Source organism: Gorilla gorilla, chromosome 2, assembly GCF_029281585.2.
Source record: "Gorilla gorilla gorilla isolate KB3781 chromosome 2, NHGRI_mGorGor1-v2.1_pri, whole genome shotgun sequence".
Taxonomy (NCBI): domain Eukaryota; kingdom Metazoa; phylum Chordata; class Mammalia; order Primates; family Hominidae; genus Gorilla; species Gorilla gorilla.
Window position 1 is genome coordinate 100,402,065 of NC_086017.1, and position 18,813 is coordinate 100,420,877.

The 18,813-nt window shown below is 37.1% G+C and overlaps 1 protein-coding gene across 1 annotated transcript in view; it reads right to left on the minus strand.

Annotated features, from left to right (window-relative positions):
* The window catches only part of LOC101147670 (vitamin K-dependent protein S-like), a 58,548-nt gene that overhangs the window by 15,557 nt on the left and 24,178 nt on the right, over positions 1 to 18,813 (minus strand). Inside the window, 6 exon segments of the mRNA XM_055382125.2 lie at positions 4,107 to 4,294; positions 7,720 to 7,835; positions 9,592 to 9,713; positions 12,007 to 12,132; positions 16,547 to 16,678; positions 16,784 to 16,906. Coding sequence (XP_055238100.1) covers positions 4,107 to 4,294; positions 7,720 to 7,835; positions 9,592 to 9,713; positions 12,007 to 12,132; positions 16,547 to 16,678; positions 16,784 to 16,906 — 807 coding nt within the window.

The following is an 18,813-nucleotide window of genomic DNA, read 5'->3' on the forward strand; positions in this document are numbered from 1 at the left end:
ATCATGTCCCTTCTCAAAACCATCCAGGGCTTGTCCATTTAGCATAAAATCCACATCCTCATCATGGCCCCCAAGGCCCTAGATGATCTTATTCTAGACCACGTTTCTAACCTCATTTTCTAACTAACTACTCTCCCCTGCTGCTACATTACTCTTTGTATTATTCCTCAAATACCAAACACATCCTATTCCAAGAAATTCTGTACTTGCTGTTCACATGGTACAGAATAATTTTATATTCCCTCATGTATTTCTCATGACATGTGCTCTCAAGTCTCAGCTCAGATCTAATCTCATCAGAGATGCCTTTCCTGATTCTATATGCATACTAACCACCATCACTCTCTATGTCTTTGCCTGGCTTTTCTTTTTCCTTATAACATGAATAACTATCTGGCATATTTATTTTTTCATGCATTTGTTGTTTGCATCTCACCGTTAGAATGCAAGCTCCATAAGAGCACTGACTTTTTTTTATTTGCTGTTGTATCTTTACCACCTAGAATAAGGATTAGCACATAGAAGTGCCAATAAATATTTTGCTGAATGAATTATGATACATTTACAATTAAAATTCCTATTCATATTAGACTCATAATCAGATAAGATGTAATCATTTATAAATTCACCACGTTTGCCCAAGTGTGCTTTGTTCATACCTCTACTGTAATATATTTCATGTTACATTATATTATTTTCCAAAGAAGCACCAGCTACTTATCTGTGAGGTACTAAGCTCTAGAGTGAGGAAAATCTCCTGCTATTGCTGCGGGAAGTTAGGGACCCCAAATGGAGGAACTGGATGGAGCCGTGGCAGAGGAACATAAATTGTGAACATTTCATGGATATTTATCAGTTCCCAAATAATATTCTTATAATTTCTTACACCTGTCTTACTTTAATGTCTTAATCCTTATCTTATCTTCGTAAGCTGAGGATCTATGTCACCTCAGGACCACAACTGTGTTAACTGTACAAATTGATTGTAAAACATGTGTGTTTGAACAATATGAAATCAGTGCACCTTGAAAAATAACAGAATAACAGCAATTTTGGGGAACAAGGGAAGACAACCATAAGGTCTGGCTGCCTGTGGGGTTGGGCAAAATACAGCCATATTTTTCTTCTTGCAGAGAGCCTACAAACAGATGTGCAAGTAGGGAAGATATTGCTGAATTCTTTTCCTAACAAGGAATATTAATAATTAATACCCTGGGGAAGAAATGCATTCCCGGGGGGAGGTCTATAAACGGCCGCTCTGCGAGTGTCTGTCTTATGCAGTTGAGATAAGGACTGAAATACGCCCTAGTCTCCTGCAGTACCCTCAGGCTTACTAGGGTGGGGAAAAAACCCATCCCGGTAAATTTGAGGTCAGATCAGTTCTCTGCTCTCGAAACCTGTTTTCTGTTTTTTAAGATGTTTATCAATACAATACATGCACTGCTGAACATAGACCCTTATCAATAATTCTGCTTTTGCCCTTTGCCTTGTGATCTTTGTTGGACTCTTTATCAGTAGTTTCTGATTTTGCCCTTGTCCTGTTTCCTCAGAAGCATGTGATCTTTGTTCTCCTTTTTGCACTTTGAAGCATGTGATCTTTGTGACCTACTCCCTGTTATTACACACCCCCCCCTTTTGAAATCTTTAATAAAAACTTGCTGGTTTTGTGGCTCAGGTGGGCATCACAGTCCTACTGATATCTGATGTCACCCCCAGAGGCCCAGCTGTAAAATTCCTCTCTTTGTACTCTTTCTCTTTATTTCTCAGCCAGCTGACACTTATGGAAAATAGAAAGAACCTACGTTGAAATATTTGGGGCAGGTTCTCCTGATATACTATCGTTCTAATGCCTTGAACTCAGGAACTTAGTATCAAAAGCACTCACTAAAAGCTTATTGAATAAATGAGTGCATGTCTGCATAAAAGAAGGACCAAAATAATTTAGTGATGACCTCACATGACTTCTCAATACAAACTTCTTGTCTGGGTGCAGTGGCTCACACCTGTAATCCCTGCACTTTGGGAGGCTGAGGAGAACTGATCACCTGAGGTCAGTAGTTCGGGACCATCCTGGCCAACATGGTGAAACCCATCTCTACTGAAAATACAAAAACTACCCGGGCATGGTGTCAGGCACCAATAGTCCCAGCTACTCGAGAGGCTGAGACAAGAGAATCACCTGAACCCGGGAGGTGGAAGTTGCAGTGAGCAGAGATCATGCCACTGCACTCCAGCCTGGGCGACAGAGCAAGACTCTGTCTCAAAATAATAATAATAATAATAATAATAATAATAATAATAATAATAGTGATGACAAATAAATAAATAACATAAATAAATTGAGATCAGCAAAAACTTCTTGCCAGCTCCTCTAGGCATAAAAGATGTCTCTTTTGTGCACCACATTCTAAGGTGAAGCCAATCTTTTCTCAGCTATCCTCTGCTGATGGCAGCAATGACTCTGTACTTCAGAAAAGACTTCTCCCCACTATCAACTAGCAGTAATCCCTTCAGAAAAGTCCCACTTTAATCCAGTTGATTAAAGTGTTATTCTTGATCATTAGAATAAAGGCTATATGTAGGATTAAATTAAAATGCTAATTTCTTTTCTTTTTTTTTTTTTGAGACAGATTCTTGCTTTATCATCCAGGCTGGAGTGCAGAGGCACGATCATGGCTCACTGCAACCTCAGCCTTCCAGGTTTAAGTGATTCTCCTGCTGGGATTGCAGGTGTGTGCCACCAAGCCTGACTAATTTTTGTATTTTTAGTAGAGATGGGGTTTCGCCATGTTGATCAGGCTGCTCTCAAACTCCTGACCTCAGGTGATCCACCTGCCTTAGCCTCCTAAAGAGCTGGGATTACAGGTGTGAGCTACTGCGCCCAGCCTAAAATGCTGATTTCTAAGCACACTGGTACCTGCTACTGTATATCGCTTTCACAAAAACTGACTACTAGTTCTGGTATAATGGCTCATGCCTGTAATCCCAGCACTTTGGGAAGCCAAAGTGGGAGGAGGATTCCTTGAGTTCAAGACCAACCTGGGCAACATAGCAAGACCCTGTGTCTATTTTTCTTAAAGGATTACTTATCTATCTGCTTATATTTGAATTTGAATTACCTTTTTGAATTTGTTACTATGTTTATTTCTTCTTAATTTAAAAAAAAATTATTGGCAATTGAGAGTTTTCTTTGATCAGTGGTATCTTTGCATAAATTGTTATGCCAGCCGGGTGTGGTTGCTCACTCTTGTAATCCCAGCACTTTGGGAGGCTGAAGTCGGTGAATAGCTTGAGGCCAGGAGTTTGAGACCAGCCTGGCCAACATGGTGAAACCTGTCTCTACTAAAATTACAAAAATTAGCCAGGTATGCTGTTGCACACCTGTAATCCCAGCTACTCAGGAGGCTGAAGCACAAGAATCTCTTGAACCCATAGGTGGAGGTTGCAGTGATCCAAGACCATGCCACAGCACTCTAGCCTGGGCAACAGAGTGAGAGTCTGTCTCAAAAAAAAAAAAAGGCTAGGTGCGGTGGCTCACATCCATAATCCCAGGACTTTGGGAGGCCAAGATGAGAGGATCACCTGAGGTCATGAGCTCGAGACCAGCTGGACCAACATGGAGAAACCCCGTCTCTACTAAAAACGCAAAATTAGCTGGGCGTGGTGGCACATGCCTGTAATCCCAGCTACTCGGGAGGCCAAAACAGGAGAATCGCTTGAACCCGGGAGGTGGAGGTTGCAATGAGTTGAGATCGCGCCACTGCACTCCAGCCTGGGCAACAAGAGCAAAACTCCATCTCAAAAAAAAAAAAAAGTTAGGCTGCCTAATAATCCCTAACACCACTGTTCACCAAACAGCCACTAAAAAAGGTAAAAAGTTAAAGACAGAGTAGTTCAAGCAAATAACTAAAAACAATGATTCTAATATATTAAGTGAGAATATTATTTCTCAGGATGTTTCAGGGATTTACAGTATGTAGAATATACCTCATATAGCATCAGATAACTCCAAATCCATTTTGGTTTGGTATCTCTATAAAAATAAATTACGATTTTATACAGACTGCATCAAAGTGGGAAAATATTGATAAAATCTGCAAACGTACCATTCCATAGACCATTATTAATAACGTCACCTCCAGTTGTGATTTTGGATGTATGTTCATTCTCAAGCTGAACTTCAATCTTTCCACCACGAAGTGCAATCAGGAGCCATGCTGAGTGATTGACAGATTCTGCTTACAGTATCATGCCTTCTGAATCATATGTCCAGAAATGAAATTCTGCTGAAAATCTAAACAATGGACAAAGAGAGATCCTTAAGAGTGAGAAATACAGAAGGCTCAATGCATTATTCTTTTTTTCTTGTACTGACAAATCGTAACACAGACAAAGAGTCAATTATTTTTTTCTTTTTTCTGGAATTAATAAAAGAGAAGGGCAGAATTAAGCTGCTCATGTATTATCTCTGGCTCCATGTATGTTTAAAAATTAAGTTATTATATTTTGTTGCTTATTCTTGCAATTTTTTCCCCAGGGAACAGATGCTTTGGTAATTTGTCATCTTTCTTTGGCATATGTTTTGAAAGCACTTTCCAAATGCTGGAATTGATACACAGGTATAAGTATCAGGCATACTATATCTCTCCTGGAGCCTTTTATACACTACATAATCTGACATTAAGAAGTGGTAGTTTTTTGTTTGTTTGTTTTTGTTTTTGCTATATCCATAAGTGATCAAAAAATGTGCTACAATTTGATTGTTAGTTTATTCATCAAAAGCCATATTTTCCCTATAATTTCACATGTCAGGAATCACTCTTGGAGATCTACAAGATGGCATATGGATGACTGCAGACATCATTAAGCCTTCACGTGTGGTAAGAAAGGTAAAATTTAAAAACTTCAAATACATCTATTAGCTTTCCTAAAACTCTAATTGCATAAGTCACTGTAGTAGAATACACATAAGGAAAACTTAAAAGAAATAGTCTACCCATGAGGGCTGGCAACATCTGTTGCTATTAAGACTCTAGACATACATGTAGCTATTACAGGGGAGAAAAGTCTTAGCATGCAGGACTTAAAATAACATGTGTTGATTCAGCATCCTTAAAACGCTTCAATGAGAATCAGCATTGAAGTTTCCAAGGGACTAGCAAATCCAAATGATTGACGAAAGACAAACAGGGAAAAGGAACAATAGGTGAATAACTATTAGTCACCTAAGTTAAAATAAAGGTAATTTAAGTTAAAGAGTCTGGACTTCAGATAATTGCTAAATTAGGCAGGACAGAATCCCACACTCTTACCGCAATATAGTATAATAGTAATAGTAATAGAGGCACCATTTGCAATGGGGCACAGATCTCCCTCAAACGGAACAAAGAAAAGGTGACAAAATGAATGTTTTCATCTTTAGAATTCCAAAGGAATATTTAAAAAGAGGTAAAATGTGGAGTAAAGTATGTTGGATGGATAACAATGTAGTAGGAATTTACTGAACTCAGATTATGTGAAAAAGAACAATTTTGCTTGGAATAAGGACTTCTATCCTCTTTCATAATTATCTGGGCATTTTGCTGATGTGAAGCAATATTATCTTGCCAAAATCCAAATCTGTGTATGCTCAAGATCTTCCAGCAGTTGATTCTATTATGGAGATAATTTCCTTTTCTTTGTAAAATCAGGCTGAAATCATAGTTTCAAAGGGTCGTGTTCTGCATATTTTGTTTCTGGAATATATCATCAGCATATTGATTCATTACAATGGGGAACAATTCATTCTTTTTCACAAGCATGGTAAAGTGGAAAATAGAGTGAATTTGTTGACATTTACGTAGGGAAAGTATTTGATCATGAGCAACAGACGTAAAGAAATTTGCAAAAATAAATAAAAGCACTAGCTATTCTTTGTGTTGATCACACAGGGGGCAGTTTATTAAAACTCATCAAGCCGTACATTTAATCTAATGTGTACATTTCGATACATACTTTATATTTCAATGAAAAGTTTAAAATAAATAAATAATAAATTCTGGAAAAAATAATTTGGCCAATTCTGATCCCATGTTAGAGATCAAACTACTGTGAATTGTCAGTGAGAAATGAACAAACTCCTGGAGATTGGCTCCAGGACCTCTGGATGGTATCAATATCCACAGATGCTCAAGTCCCTTATATAAAATGGCATAGTATTTACATATAACCTATGCACATCCTCCCAAGTACTTTAAGTCATCTCTACATTATGTATAATACTCAATACAATGTAAATGTTATGTAAATAGTTGTCATACTGTATTGTGTCTTTGTATTGTATTGTATTGTCATTGTGTTTTTTTCTGAATATTATCTACCCGAAGTTGGTTAAATCCACAGATCAGGAACTCAAGGATTTGGAGGATCAGTTGTATTCCTAAAAGTGTTATTTACTACAAAAAATATTTTTCTGTCATTCTCATTATTCTCATAGCAGGGAAGGGTTTTCTCCAATCTCTATCATTAGAAGATATTCCTTGCTCTGTGATGTTAAAGGAAAAAACCACATATTGGGAGAAATAAAGTGTGGAAGGAGCACAGTTGCTTAAGTATTTATGTAAGTTATTGATCTTAGAATAATTTTCAATGTTGTTAATAATGTCTATGAATTTAGTTGAATTATTTAATGAATAATCATTCATGTATCTAACATTAAATTCTAAACACACATGCTTATTTAATTAAAATATTTTAAAATTTGAACTGTATAATCTGTCTCAAGTATTTTTCCTTCTCATTATTCCAAAAAAAAAAAATCCAATTTCTTTCTTTTACTTCCAACAATGTATGCTTCTGAGAAAATCTGATAACTAAAGTGCAATTATGGCAGATCACCTGAGGTGATCACCTGAGGTCAGGAGTTTGAGATCACCCTGGGCAACGTGGTAAAACTCTGTTTCTACTAAAAATACAAAAAGTAGCTGGGTGTGGTGGCTCACGCCTGTAGTCCTAGCTACTCAGTAGGCTGAAGCAGGAGAATTGCTTGACCTGGGAGGTGAAGGTTGCAGTGAGCCGAGATTGCACCACTGCACTCCAGCCTGGGCAACAGAGCAAGACTCTGTATCAAAAATAAATAAATAAAATAAAATAAAAATTGGATCATAAACATTGCTATAAAAAATAAAGTAGAATCATGACTAAAAAAATAAGCAATTACTTCATTTCTGAACTCAATCTAACTATGATAATAATGGATAAAGTATTTAGATAGCCAACTAAAATTGTGTAATGTATGTCTTTAAAATGCCACTTAAGCAAGTTTAAATTTTTTCCTTAATAATTTTGAATATAATGATATTCTAAAAGCAATACTGAGTATTTTTTATTACCTAGTTTTCATAACATGCATAAAGAATAATGGAAATTTCACAAGTACATTAAATCTACTTTCCCAGCTTCTTAGTAAATATGCATTTTCTACAAAAGGAATAATATGGAATAATATAAAATGTTCATTGGGGAAATTCAGCCTAGAATGACTCAAAAAGGTTTTAGCATGAAAATTACATGTGTGAAGGAGTAAATTGACTTTAGGGTTCCCCAAATCATCTGATTGGTAATATGACTACATTATCTGATAGGTAATACAATTTCACACACTTCAAACATTTTTGGCCACTTTTCTTCTGCCCTTATCTGCTTAACCTCTAGAAATTATCATTGGTATTGGTTCCTCACCTGCTGATTTCTGGCAAATGAAATTTTAAATATAAAACAACCCCTGCAAACTGCTCTGCCAAGTAAAATAATTCATACTGTGTGTCAAGGTTCAAGGGAAGGCACACTGAAACAACCTGGAATAAAAGAAACCAAATAAACAACAAGACAATCAAAATGCATAGGTTATTGCTTAATGTTTGTGTGAGGTCATGCATTTTTGTTTGGTTACTAATGTATCATCTGTAATACACTAAAACAATTAAGTATATTTTTGGTAATAATAAAGACATATCTTCCATTTCCTTGTATAGTCTATCTATCAGTATAACCTCCAAGAATACGTGTGTTTTAAAGTCTCGTTCAATGTGCATGGCTTTCTATCTTTGTCTTTAATACTTCCTTTGCAAATTTTTGTCCTAAACAAACTCTTTCTTCAAGAACCAATATATATTTCTTTAATTAACAGTCAGGTATAATATCTCCCATGAATTATGTCTGAAAATTATTTTTATTTGAAGTCAGAAATAGGTGTAAGAATTAATGTACCAATAAACAGCACCTCATTCATTCACTCATTCATTTATTAAGCAAAAGTTTTCTGAGCAAGAATGTGCTATCTAGATAGTAAAGGGAATACTGGAAAACATGAAGGAAATAAATATAAATTAAGATCTCATAGTCCCCAAGGAATTTACAAGAAGATTATTTAAATTCATCACATATGGTATCAAGTGTTTTTTCCTACGAGTGAAAACAAACATTACAATGAAAAGCTTTAAACATATAAATTATTGAGCACATATGAGGATATTTTAAGGAGAACTACGTACATAGCACTGTATTAACTATAGGCCCAGAAATAACATTTTATTTCCCCTTAAAACTTTAATAAGTCTATTTCAAGGCAGATGGTGATATGTAGCTACACCAAATACAGAAATGATAAAGGACTAAAGTACAAGATAGATGTTCACACAGCATGGCATTTCAATTAAGTAGTACCATACCAAAATTACTACATGCGCCAATTAGCTTATTACCAAGTAGGTTGCACATGATTGAATGTGACATTTTTCTGGACACATACAGCTTTGTCTTGGCAACAGATATAGAGGTATGTGTGTACACTTAGTTAAACCATTATTTAGGCTTTTTTTTATGGTCTGCCTCATAATTATATATAATTTTACCTTCACTTGTCAAAAACATATGCAGGAAAAAAAAGAGCTCAGATGGTGACATTTATTTCAATGAAGTAAAAATGAGCACCTACGCCCAATATTCAATTCCTGGGTCAATTATGCATTAAATCTAAGTAACTAAAAGCAAGTTTGAGAGACACAGATTAAGAAATCAACCTCTCTGAATTATGATATACTTAACCCCACTAAATCCTAGAAATGGTTAAAAGGGTACATTAAAACTGCACTTGTACCCTCTGAAACTTTATGAGCACTTTATAAACCTTAAAATGCCTAAGGCATGATCAAACTAGTCAGAGTGGAATCCAGAAAAGTAGACACTGGAAAATGTTTTCACCGAAGTTTCTGTGGGAGAATTTTTCACAATGAGGGCTATTAAACTCAGCTTTTCTTGATTTCTTAAGTAAACATACAAGTTGTATTTTATAAATGTACAGGCTACAGATAAGTACTCTCTAAACTGTGACTCTATACTCTTTTTTTTAAACCCAGTCACTAATTATCCCCAATGTTTATTACTTACATGACCATAATTAGTAAATAATAATGACTCATAACCTGCTTAAAGCTACAGCAATTATTGTAGAACGTCTGTATTTTCCTGACCTAACTCAGCTATGTGAAAATAAGTATCTAGGATCTCTCATTTTAGAAAACGGTGAGAAGTTAAGCTTTGTAAAATGTTTACCTCACAACTCTTCTGATCTTGGGCAAGTTTGAATCCTTTCTTCCCATCACAGTAGCAAGTGTAACCTCCAGGGTAATTGACACAAAGCTGAGCACACATGTTCTCAGAGCGTTCATCTATATCTGAGGTAAACACGCGCGCACACACACACACACACACACAAACTTTAATATCTCCTAAATGTTCAATCTTATAGGCACAGGAATATTATGATTGTAGTATGATATAATCAATGATAATCAAACCTTAGGGAAAGAAATACTATGACATCAAACTACATTTAAATATAATACTTAACATGGAAATTTAAATGACTTACAAGTATAATTTTTATTTATTTACATATTTGAAACAAAAATTAATTTATGACTTTCAGTGATTAAGTAAAGTATAACAATTCTACCAAATTTCTCATTTTGAATTTGAAGGAAAAAAAGATTGAGAATCTCAACCTAACTTTCATTTCTGATTATTTGAATCCCATTGAGATTACCTCATAATTCATTGCTTTGTAAAAAAGAAAAAAGAAATGAGAAGGGGAAGAGGAAGGGAGAGGATGATGGGGAAGTAAAGGAAAGGAAAGGTAGGGAAGGGAAGGGAAGAAAAGACCCCTTTAACTGAAGGTTGATACAATCAGGAATTAAATGACAATATCAAGAACATTGGAACCCTCATAATGCCATAATTAATGGTGCCAGTGAATTTAGGGAAATATCTTTCTGTTTTTTTTTTTCCAAATAAAAACCTCACTGTGATGTAATCTCCCATATTATGAAATCTTCTACATGGTCCCTGTCCCTACTCCATACTTTAAGAAAATCATTCTTGGAAATTTATAATATTATGTTGAAGCAAACATCTATCTCAGAGTTATACAAGATCATTGACATTTTCATTGGATATGCCCTATGACCTTTAAAACTCCACAAGTTCATAAATGCTATTATTGAATATGTTCTCATAAAATAATTTAAAATAGATTCCCAAAATTAATAATCCTTAGTATTAAAATGGCTTATTATTAAAGTTATAGATAGATAGAGTCATATATAAATCTTTTTAAAAAATATGTCATTCATTAAATAAAACTACAGTACAGGTGATGAAGTTGGCTAATGATAAATCTTGCAGACATCTAGAGTTTTCCACAGTAATTTCTATCTGCAATGGTGGGAAAGGAGAAATGTGTGTTGGGGGGGCAGGGGAATATTTTTGGTGAGTGCAAAAGAAGATAGGACATCAAAATCTCAAAAACAGCCTACGTAGTTAAAAAATATATTGTAAAATTATTATTGATTTAGGCAACTTCATAGAGACAGAAAACAAGATTACAGGTTACCGCCATCAAGGTAACTAATAAAAGAAAACTCACTGCTTAAAGGTTACTACTTAAAAGTTTCTTAATGGTTACTACTTAAAAGTTGGGGCTGATGAAAAACTTTTGGAAATACCAGTGATGGCTGCATAAAGGCATGAATGTAATTAATGCCACTGAATTGTACATTTAAAAATGGTTAAAAGAGTACATTAAAACTGTACTTGTACCCCCTAAATCTATTTTTTAAAAGGTACATTATACATGTGTGTGAATATACAAACACACACACACACACATATATATATATATATACAGCCACAATAGAAAAATTAGTATTGATTAGTTCCAGCCATGGCATTAAATCTGTTTTAAAATTTTAAGAAATCGAAAGGAAGGTATGAGATAATCTGTATATCATAATAAACAAACCTACAAACAAACAACTATAATATATTGAAGCTTCCTGAGGCACACAGGGCAGCACCACTGCAGTCACATGAAGTAATAGCACCTTCAAGGGGTTGCCCCAAACCCACAGGCTCTGACATTACAGATCAATACTTCTTAAATTTCTAAAGTATTGTTATCATTTCTTTATCATGAGATAATAGAACTGTGTCATTTTTTATTTTAGAATAAATGATTTATTTATATATGCACAGAAAAATCACTGAAAAGCTTGGAATAAAAACTAAAGTTTTTAACCATGCTCATTGTCTCACTCAGATGATTTTTAAGCTTGTGTCTTTCTTTTCTATCTATTGTTTTTCCTTCCAAAGTGAAATTCTCTTTATCTTTGAATATGATGTAAACGACATGAAAATATGTTTATCTTGTTTTTATCACACATGGAGGTCTCCAATTCATAGGTAGCTCAAAGGGCCAATTGGCGCGCATAACACTAAACTTAAAGACCATATGCCTTACATACTCTTACTCTGGAAGGAAGGAAACCAATGATCACCCAATTGAACAAGCTATATTAGGGATAAGAAAATATGACTGTTGATGTCAAACAAAACCAATGCTTTTAAATACCATTTCAGGGTTCACAACCAACCTCTCCACCATCAGTAATGACACCACCATCATTCTACCTTCACAAGACTTTGATTTGAGATTATATCTGTAGCCTTCAGGGCATTCACATTCAAAATCTCCTGGGATGTTCTTGCACACAGCTGTGCCACAAATGCTTGGCTTCAAAGAGCATTCATCCACATCTATAAATAAAATCACTATATTAAAAAACATTTTTCCCATACCAGCAGACACTAGCAAAGAACTCTTGATTTTTGTTTCCTGGATCTAGTTTACTATATGTAATGAGATAACAGATTGGCCTTTGGACAAAAAAAACCATTAAATCTATCATCATATGTTAGTTTACTAAATATGATTTCTTTCTACAAATGCACAGGGAATTTGACTGATGTTTGCCATGTTCCTTTCTAGTTATGTTAAGGAGAAAGCTTTAGAAATTTTCTTATTTGCCGGGTTGTGGTATGACAATAAATGGAAGTCTTGGAAACAGATTCACTGCATATTATCACAAGTATTTTTTTGTACATGGGATGGCTCATCTATTCTATCTTGTTTCTTTGGAAAAGAACAAATATCTAATTTGTACACTACTATTGTTGTCTAAAGTAGACAATAATGATTCAAATTTAAAATAAGATTAAAGTCTCTAAGTACTTATAAATCTGTAGTTAATCCAATATGAATTTAGTGCTAAATGAATATTCCAGAAATTTCAGGTGCACATATTATATTGTGAAATTAAGAAGGAGACAACATATTGATAGTAACTAGTTACTAGATGAGGACCTGTGAAGAAAACAAAACGTGACAGAAATAGTTCAACGGAGATGGAATTATTAGTGAACCCTTCTGTGTACTCTCTGGAGAAAGACAAATTCAGAACAGAAAATATGTTTTCTATTCTAAAAGTTGACAGCTTTTTTTCCAGATTAATAGTCAAAATTTAGGATATTATTTAAAATAACTTGCACAAAAATAATAAAACCAGTTCCCTTGTAGGAATTTTTCTATATTTTGACTGTATCATTGTCAATGTCTTGAGTGTGAAATTGTACTATCATTTTGTAAAATGTTACCTTTAAGGGAAAATGGGGTAAAGGGTACATAGCATCTCTCTGTATTACTTCTTACAACTTCATGTGAATCTTTAATTAACTCAAAGTAAAATATCCAATTTTTTAAAAAGTGCTAAAAACTCAATGTTTTTGAAGTAAAGTAAGCCTGAGCAACAATGGGACACTGTCTCTACAAAGCTTTTTTTCTTAAATTAGCCAGGAGTGGCCGGGCATGGTGGCAGTGCTATAATCCTAGCACTTTGGGAAGCAAAGTGTTCGAGACCAGCCTGAGCAACATGGTGGAACCCCACTTCTATATATTGAAGAAAAAAAAAAAAAAAGCAAAAGAGAAAAACATTAGCCAGGAGTGGTGGCATGTGTTCTTGTTACTAAGGAAGATAAGGCAAGAGGATTACTTGAACCCAGAAGCTGGGGTGCCTAGAATTATGATTGCACCACTCCACTCCATCCTGGGCAACAGAGGGAGACCCTGTCACTAAATAAATAAATAATAAAATATAATAAAATCAGTAAAAGTATGTCAATAAGTGTATTTGGTTTGAGGCATATTGCAGGGAATTATTTAGATCATACAAGTTTAAGTTACAGTGCATTGGTTTTATGACTCCACACTGACATCTAATGTTTGATTGAAAGGTTTTATGCTTTCAGCTGGGCACAGTGGCTCATGTCTGTAATCCCAGCACTTTGGAAGGCCAAGGCAGGCAGATCACTTGAGCTCAGGCGTTCAAGACCAGCCTGGTCAACATGGCAAAACCCCGTCTTTACCGAAAAATACAAAATTAGACAGGCGTGGTGGCGTGCGTCTGTAGTCCCAGCTACTCGGGAGGCAGAGGCAGGAGAATCACTTGAATCCGGGAAACAGAGGTTGTAGTGAGTCAAGCTCACACTACATTCCAGCCTGGGCATCATAGCGAGACTCTGTCTCAAAAAAAAAAAAAAAAAAAAAAAAAAAAAAAAAAGAAGAAGAAGAAGAAAGAAAAAATAAGAAAGAAGAAGAAGAAAGAGAAAAGTTAAGTTTTATTTATTCTTTCATCTTTAGACAGTTACTGGCACCTGGATCCCAACCATTTCTACATCTTGGCAAACGTCCCATTGTAATAGTTTTTTATTTTTTTATTTTTTTTTATTTTTTAGACGGAGTCTCCCTCTGTTGTCCAGGCTAAAGCACAGTGGCGCGATCTCGGCTCACCGGAAGCTCCGCCTCCCGGGTTCATGCCGTTCTCCTGCCTCAGCCTCTGGAGTAGCTGGGACTGAAGGCGCCCGCCACCATACCCAGCTAATTTTTTGTATTTTTAGTAGAGACCGGGTTTCACCGTGTTAGCCAGGATGATCCCGATCTCCTGACCTCGTGATCCACCCGCCTCGGCCTCCCGAAGTGCTGGGATTACAGGCGTGAGCCACCGCACCTGGCTGTAATAGATTTTTATATATTCTTTTATCTGTTTTCTACGCTATTACTTACATATCATGGGTAAACAATAATGCAAATGAATATAAGGACAGATGTGGTCATCAGGAACATTCCTATTAATAAGAGCACTTTTGTAATCATTTACACATATATATGTGTATTAACTGAGTGGATAAGAATTAAATGCTTTTTAGTTTTTAAAAAGTCACAAATTTGGCCACGTGTGGTGACTCATGCCTGTAATCCCATGACCTTGTGAGGTTGAATTGGATGGATGGCTTCAACCCAAGAATTTGAGACCAGCCTGGACAATGTGACAAAACTCCATCTGTATCTGTACAAAAGCTACAAACATTAGCCAGGCGTGGTGGTGCACACCTGTAGTCCCAGCTACTTGGGAGGCTGAGGTGAGAGGACCTCCCAGGAGGTTGAGGCTGTAGTGAGTTGAGATCGTTCCACTGCACTCCAGCCTAGGTGACAGAGCGAAACCCTGCCTATCTTAAAAAAACAATAAAAACACAAATTCTTTAGAAAGAGACTATGAAAGTGTTTAAGAGTAGAAGTATGAATGGGTACTATTTGTTTACAAAATGCAGATGGTATCCAGCATTGCGATGGTTTTTCTATCACTCATGTTCTAATGACAGTCTTATTCTAAGCAGTCTCAAAATCCAAACTCAGACCTTCAAATAGGCAGATAAGAAACATACATGGTCACAAATTGGAAAACTGTTTAGAAGAATTTGTTGTCGATGTAGTTCACTTTAGAGTCATTTAACTGCAGTTTAAATAATATTATAGTACATTTTATCATACTAAACACTGCTATTCAGTAAGAGATAGACGATTTGAACATGAATCCAATTTAGGGCTTTATCAAAACATATATAAAATAAAGAGTTGAACAAGAAATTCACATTTTAACTTACTTTTTTTTTAACATTTTAGCAAAAAAAAAAAAAAAAAGTAGTGGAGGAGAGAACTTGGATATTAATTGTATCCAGTTTCTAAAGGCAAATTTTAAGTCCAGGTGGGAAATTTCATTTTTAGTCATCCAAACACCTGGTATGAGTACTTGAAGATTTAGTCATAGCATTAACACAGGCAAACTGAAAGACAGTATACAGAGAGAAAAAAAGCCAAAATTTAGGGATAGGAAAACAATGAAAAACAAAGGAAATGCACTAGTAAAATGACTTGTTAGAAAACTAAACTAACAGGGAATATTTAAGTCTGAAGGAGAAAAAGGAGTTATGACCAATGATATGATCTTAAAGGTATAAAGAGAAAGAAAACTAGATCTTTTACTTTCCCAAAACCACAGCAGGAAATGAGGTGCTAGATGAAGAGTTGATGTTGGAAATCAGAAAAGTATTTCTGAAAAGGAAAAATAAAATACAATGGGAGAAGTTATTGCAGTGGATTTCTTTCTATGGCTATTTATCTTACTAGAAGAAAATAAAAAATATAATGTCTGAAAACAAAGGATAAACAATGATTTTGCAAAGTTTGTAGCATGCAAAGACTTGCATTGAAACGTCACTTTATAATGAAATTCCTTATTGAAACATGCATACAAGTGTGTACATGCACATATAATAAGAAAATTTTAAAAAATCGTGTTATCAGTACTGTAAACTAAAATGCAGGTCAGGCACAGAGCTCCCACCTGTAAACCCAACACTTTGGGAGGCTGAGGCAGGAGGCACACTTGAGTTCAAGATCAGTTTGGGCAACATGATGGAACCCCATCTCTACAAAAAATACAAAACAAAACTAGCTGGGCATGGTGGCATGCACTTGCAGCCCCAGCTACTTCAGAGGCTGAAGTCAGAGGATCAGTTAAGCTCGGGAGGTCAAGGCTACAGTGAGCCATGATGAAGCCACTCCACTCCAGCCTGGGAGACAGAGTGAGACCCTATCTCTCAAAAACAAACAAAATCTAAAAAGCAGTTCCACAATATCACAAGGCTTCAATGTCGATAAAAATGTGTTAGTATAAGCACTTACAATCATTTTTCCAAAAATTTGCTAGTAAAATTTCTATAACTGGGATTATTCTCACACAGTAAATGTGTTTTAATTCTACCATCCTGCTCTTACCTTTACAGTCTTTCTTATTTGAAAGCATAACAAAACCACTTTTACAGGAACAGTGGTAACTTCCATGTGTATTATCACAAATTTGACTGCAACCTCCATTTATATTTGAGGGATCTTTGCGTTCATTTATGTCTAAAACAGGAAAAAAATAAATTATTTTTAAAGTAATATAACCAGCAGAGAACTTTTCAGGAGACCAATCCTGATGAGCTGGGGGGCGGGGGTTACTATACATACCAAATTCACACTTTTCTCCTTGCCAACCTGGTTTACAAATGCAAGTAAAAGAAGCTTTTCCATCTTTGCAACTCATATATCCATCTTCATTGCATGGCAGAGGACTACATTGGTCTAGAATGGCTGAAGGAAATAGACATCTATTTATTTTTTTAACCTCATGTCATGGTAAAATAAAATTGTGTGCACTATAATAAAAATCCTGAAGTCTAGAACCAATGAAAAAAAAACACAACTCCTTCTTTTAAATAATACTTTTCTTAAATTAAAAAGTGAGCCCATTAGGCAAATATTTATAATTATTTTGTAAAAGTAAACTACAGATGGCAGCAGTGGTCCATCTACAGTGGCCACTGCCAAGATGCCTGCTGCAGCGGGGAGGTGGGCCAGGGCCTCCCACTCCACGGAGCAGGTAGGAGTCCCACACTCCTCAGATGCTGCTGCAGCTTCCCTGTCATGGCTCCGGACCTGGGTGTCTCTGTGCTCTTGGGGTCCTGCTCCTGCTGCCAGGCTTCTCCCCGCAGCAGGCATCCACTCTGATCTTAGAGGCATGGCTGGGGCTGCACATGCCTTGGAGCTGGTGAAAACCAAGGACAAGGGGGAGCCCCACCCCTTCCAAACTGGTGGGACAAGAGTGCCCTGAGTGCAGCTGCAGCTGCCCAAGCCCGGCTGGAAACCTGGGCATCTCTGTGCTCTTGAGGGCCTGGGAAGGCCCATTCTGCCCACCACAGGCTCAGAAGTGCCTGCTCTTGCTTCCTGGCCTCTCCTCACTCCTGGCACCCACTCTGGTCATGGAGCAAGGTTGGAGCTGAAGCCAGCTGCTCTCACAGCCAGGCCGGGTGGGCATAGGTTCAGGGCAGTGCTAACATGTCAGCCCCCTGCCCCCTCCAGTCTTTGGGCTCCAACAAGCATGGGAAGGGAGCTGAGGGGGGTGCTGAGGGCAGCTCAGTGCTGGCCTGCAGGCACCCCCTTGGCACAAACAGCCTGGGTGCCATGAACAGTGGCAGGAGGTAGACAGCTTCCTAGGTGGAAAAGGGTGGGTCCCTGTGAAGTCCCACCTTCAGGCTGGGGAAGGCCTGGGGCCTGTGGGCTGGTCTGTCAGTCCTGCTGACTGAAGGGGGAACACTTGGTGCTTTTTCCTGGGCCCACCCATGGCAGCCCATGAACCAGTCAGCATGTACTTTCCTCCTCTGAAGACCATAAAAACGAAGACCATAAAAACCCCAGACTCAGCCAGAGCACAACAGATATCCAGACAACCAGCTGCAGAAAGGAGCTATCATCTTCAGGGCCTTCTCTATACTTGGAGCTGCAGACATCGAATGACCTGTCTGCAGAGAACCACCCTCTCCAGGCCCTCCTCTGCTGAGAGCTTCTGATGGGACAACCAGCTGCAGAGAGAAGCCACCCACTCTAGGCCTCCTCTCTACTGAGAGCTGCAGAGACAATGGGATGACCTGGCTTCAAGTCCTCCTGTTTGCTGAGAGCTGAACACTTGATGGGACAACCTGCCTACAGAGATGAGCTACCCACTGAGGGTCTCCTCTGAGCTGTTCTAATGCTCAGTAAAGCTCCTATTCATCTTGCTCACCCTCCACTTTTCTGCATATCTCATTCTTCATGGATGCAGGACAAGAACTCAGGCAAAGGCACCACCAACCACAGAAGTTTCCAGCCAAAAAAGCAACACCCCAAAGATCCCATAACACTACTTTTGCATTGCAAGTATATGTAGTATTTCATAATTGTAATTTAGGTATTTTTCCAAATATATTATCTCATTTGAGCCTTAGAACAATTCCATAAGGTAGACAGAACAATACTGTTCTCAACATTAAGAGAAAAAAGAGGCTAGGCATGATGGCTCACACCTGTAATCCCAGCACTTTGGGAGACCAAGGCAGGCAGATCACTTGAGGCCTGGACAACAAGGTGAAACCCTGTCTTTAGTAAAAATACAAAACTTAGCTGGGCATAGTGGCACACGCCTGTAGTCCCAGCTACTCGGGAATCTAAAGTACAAGAATTGT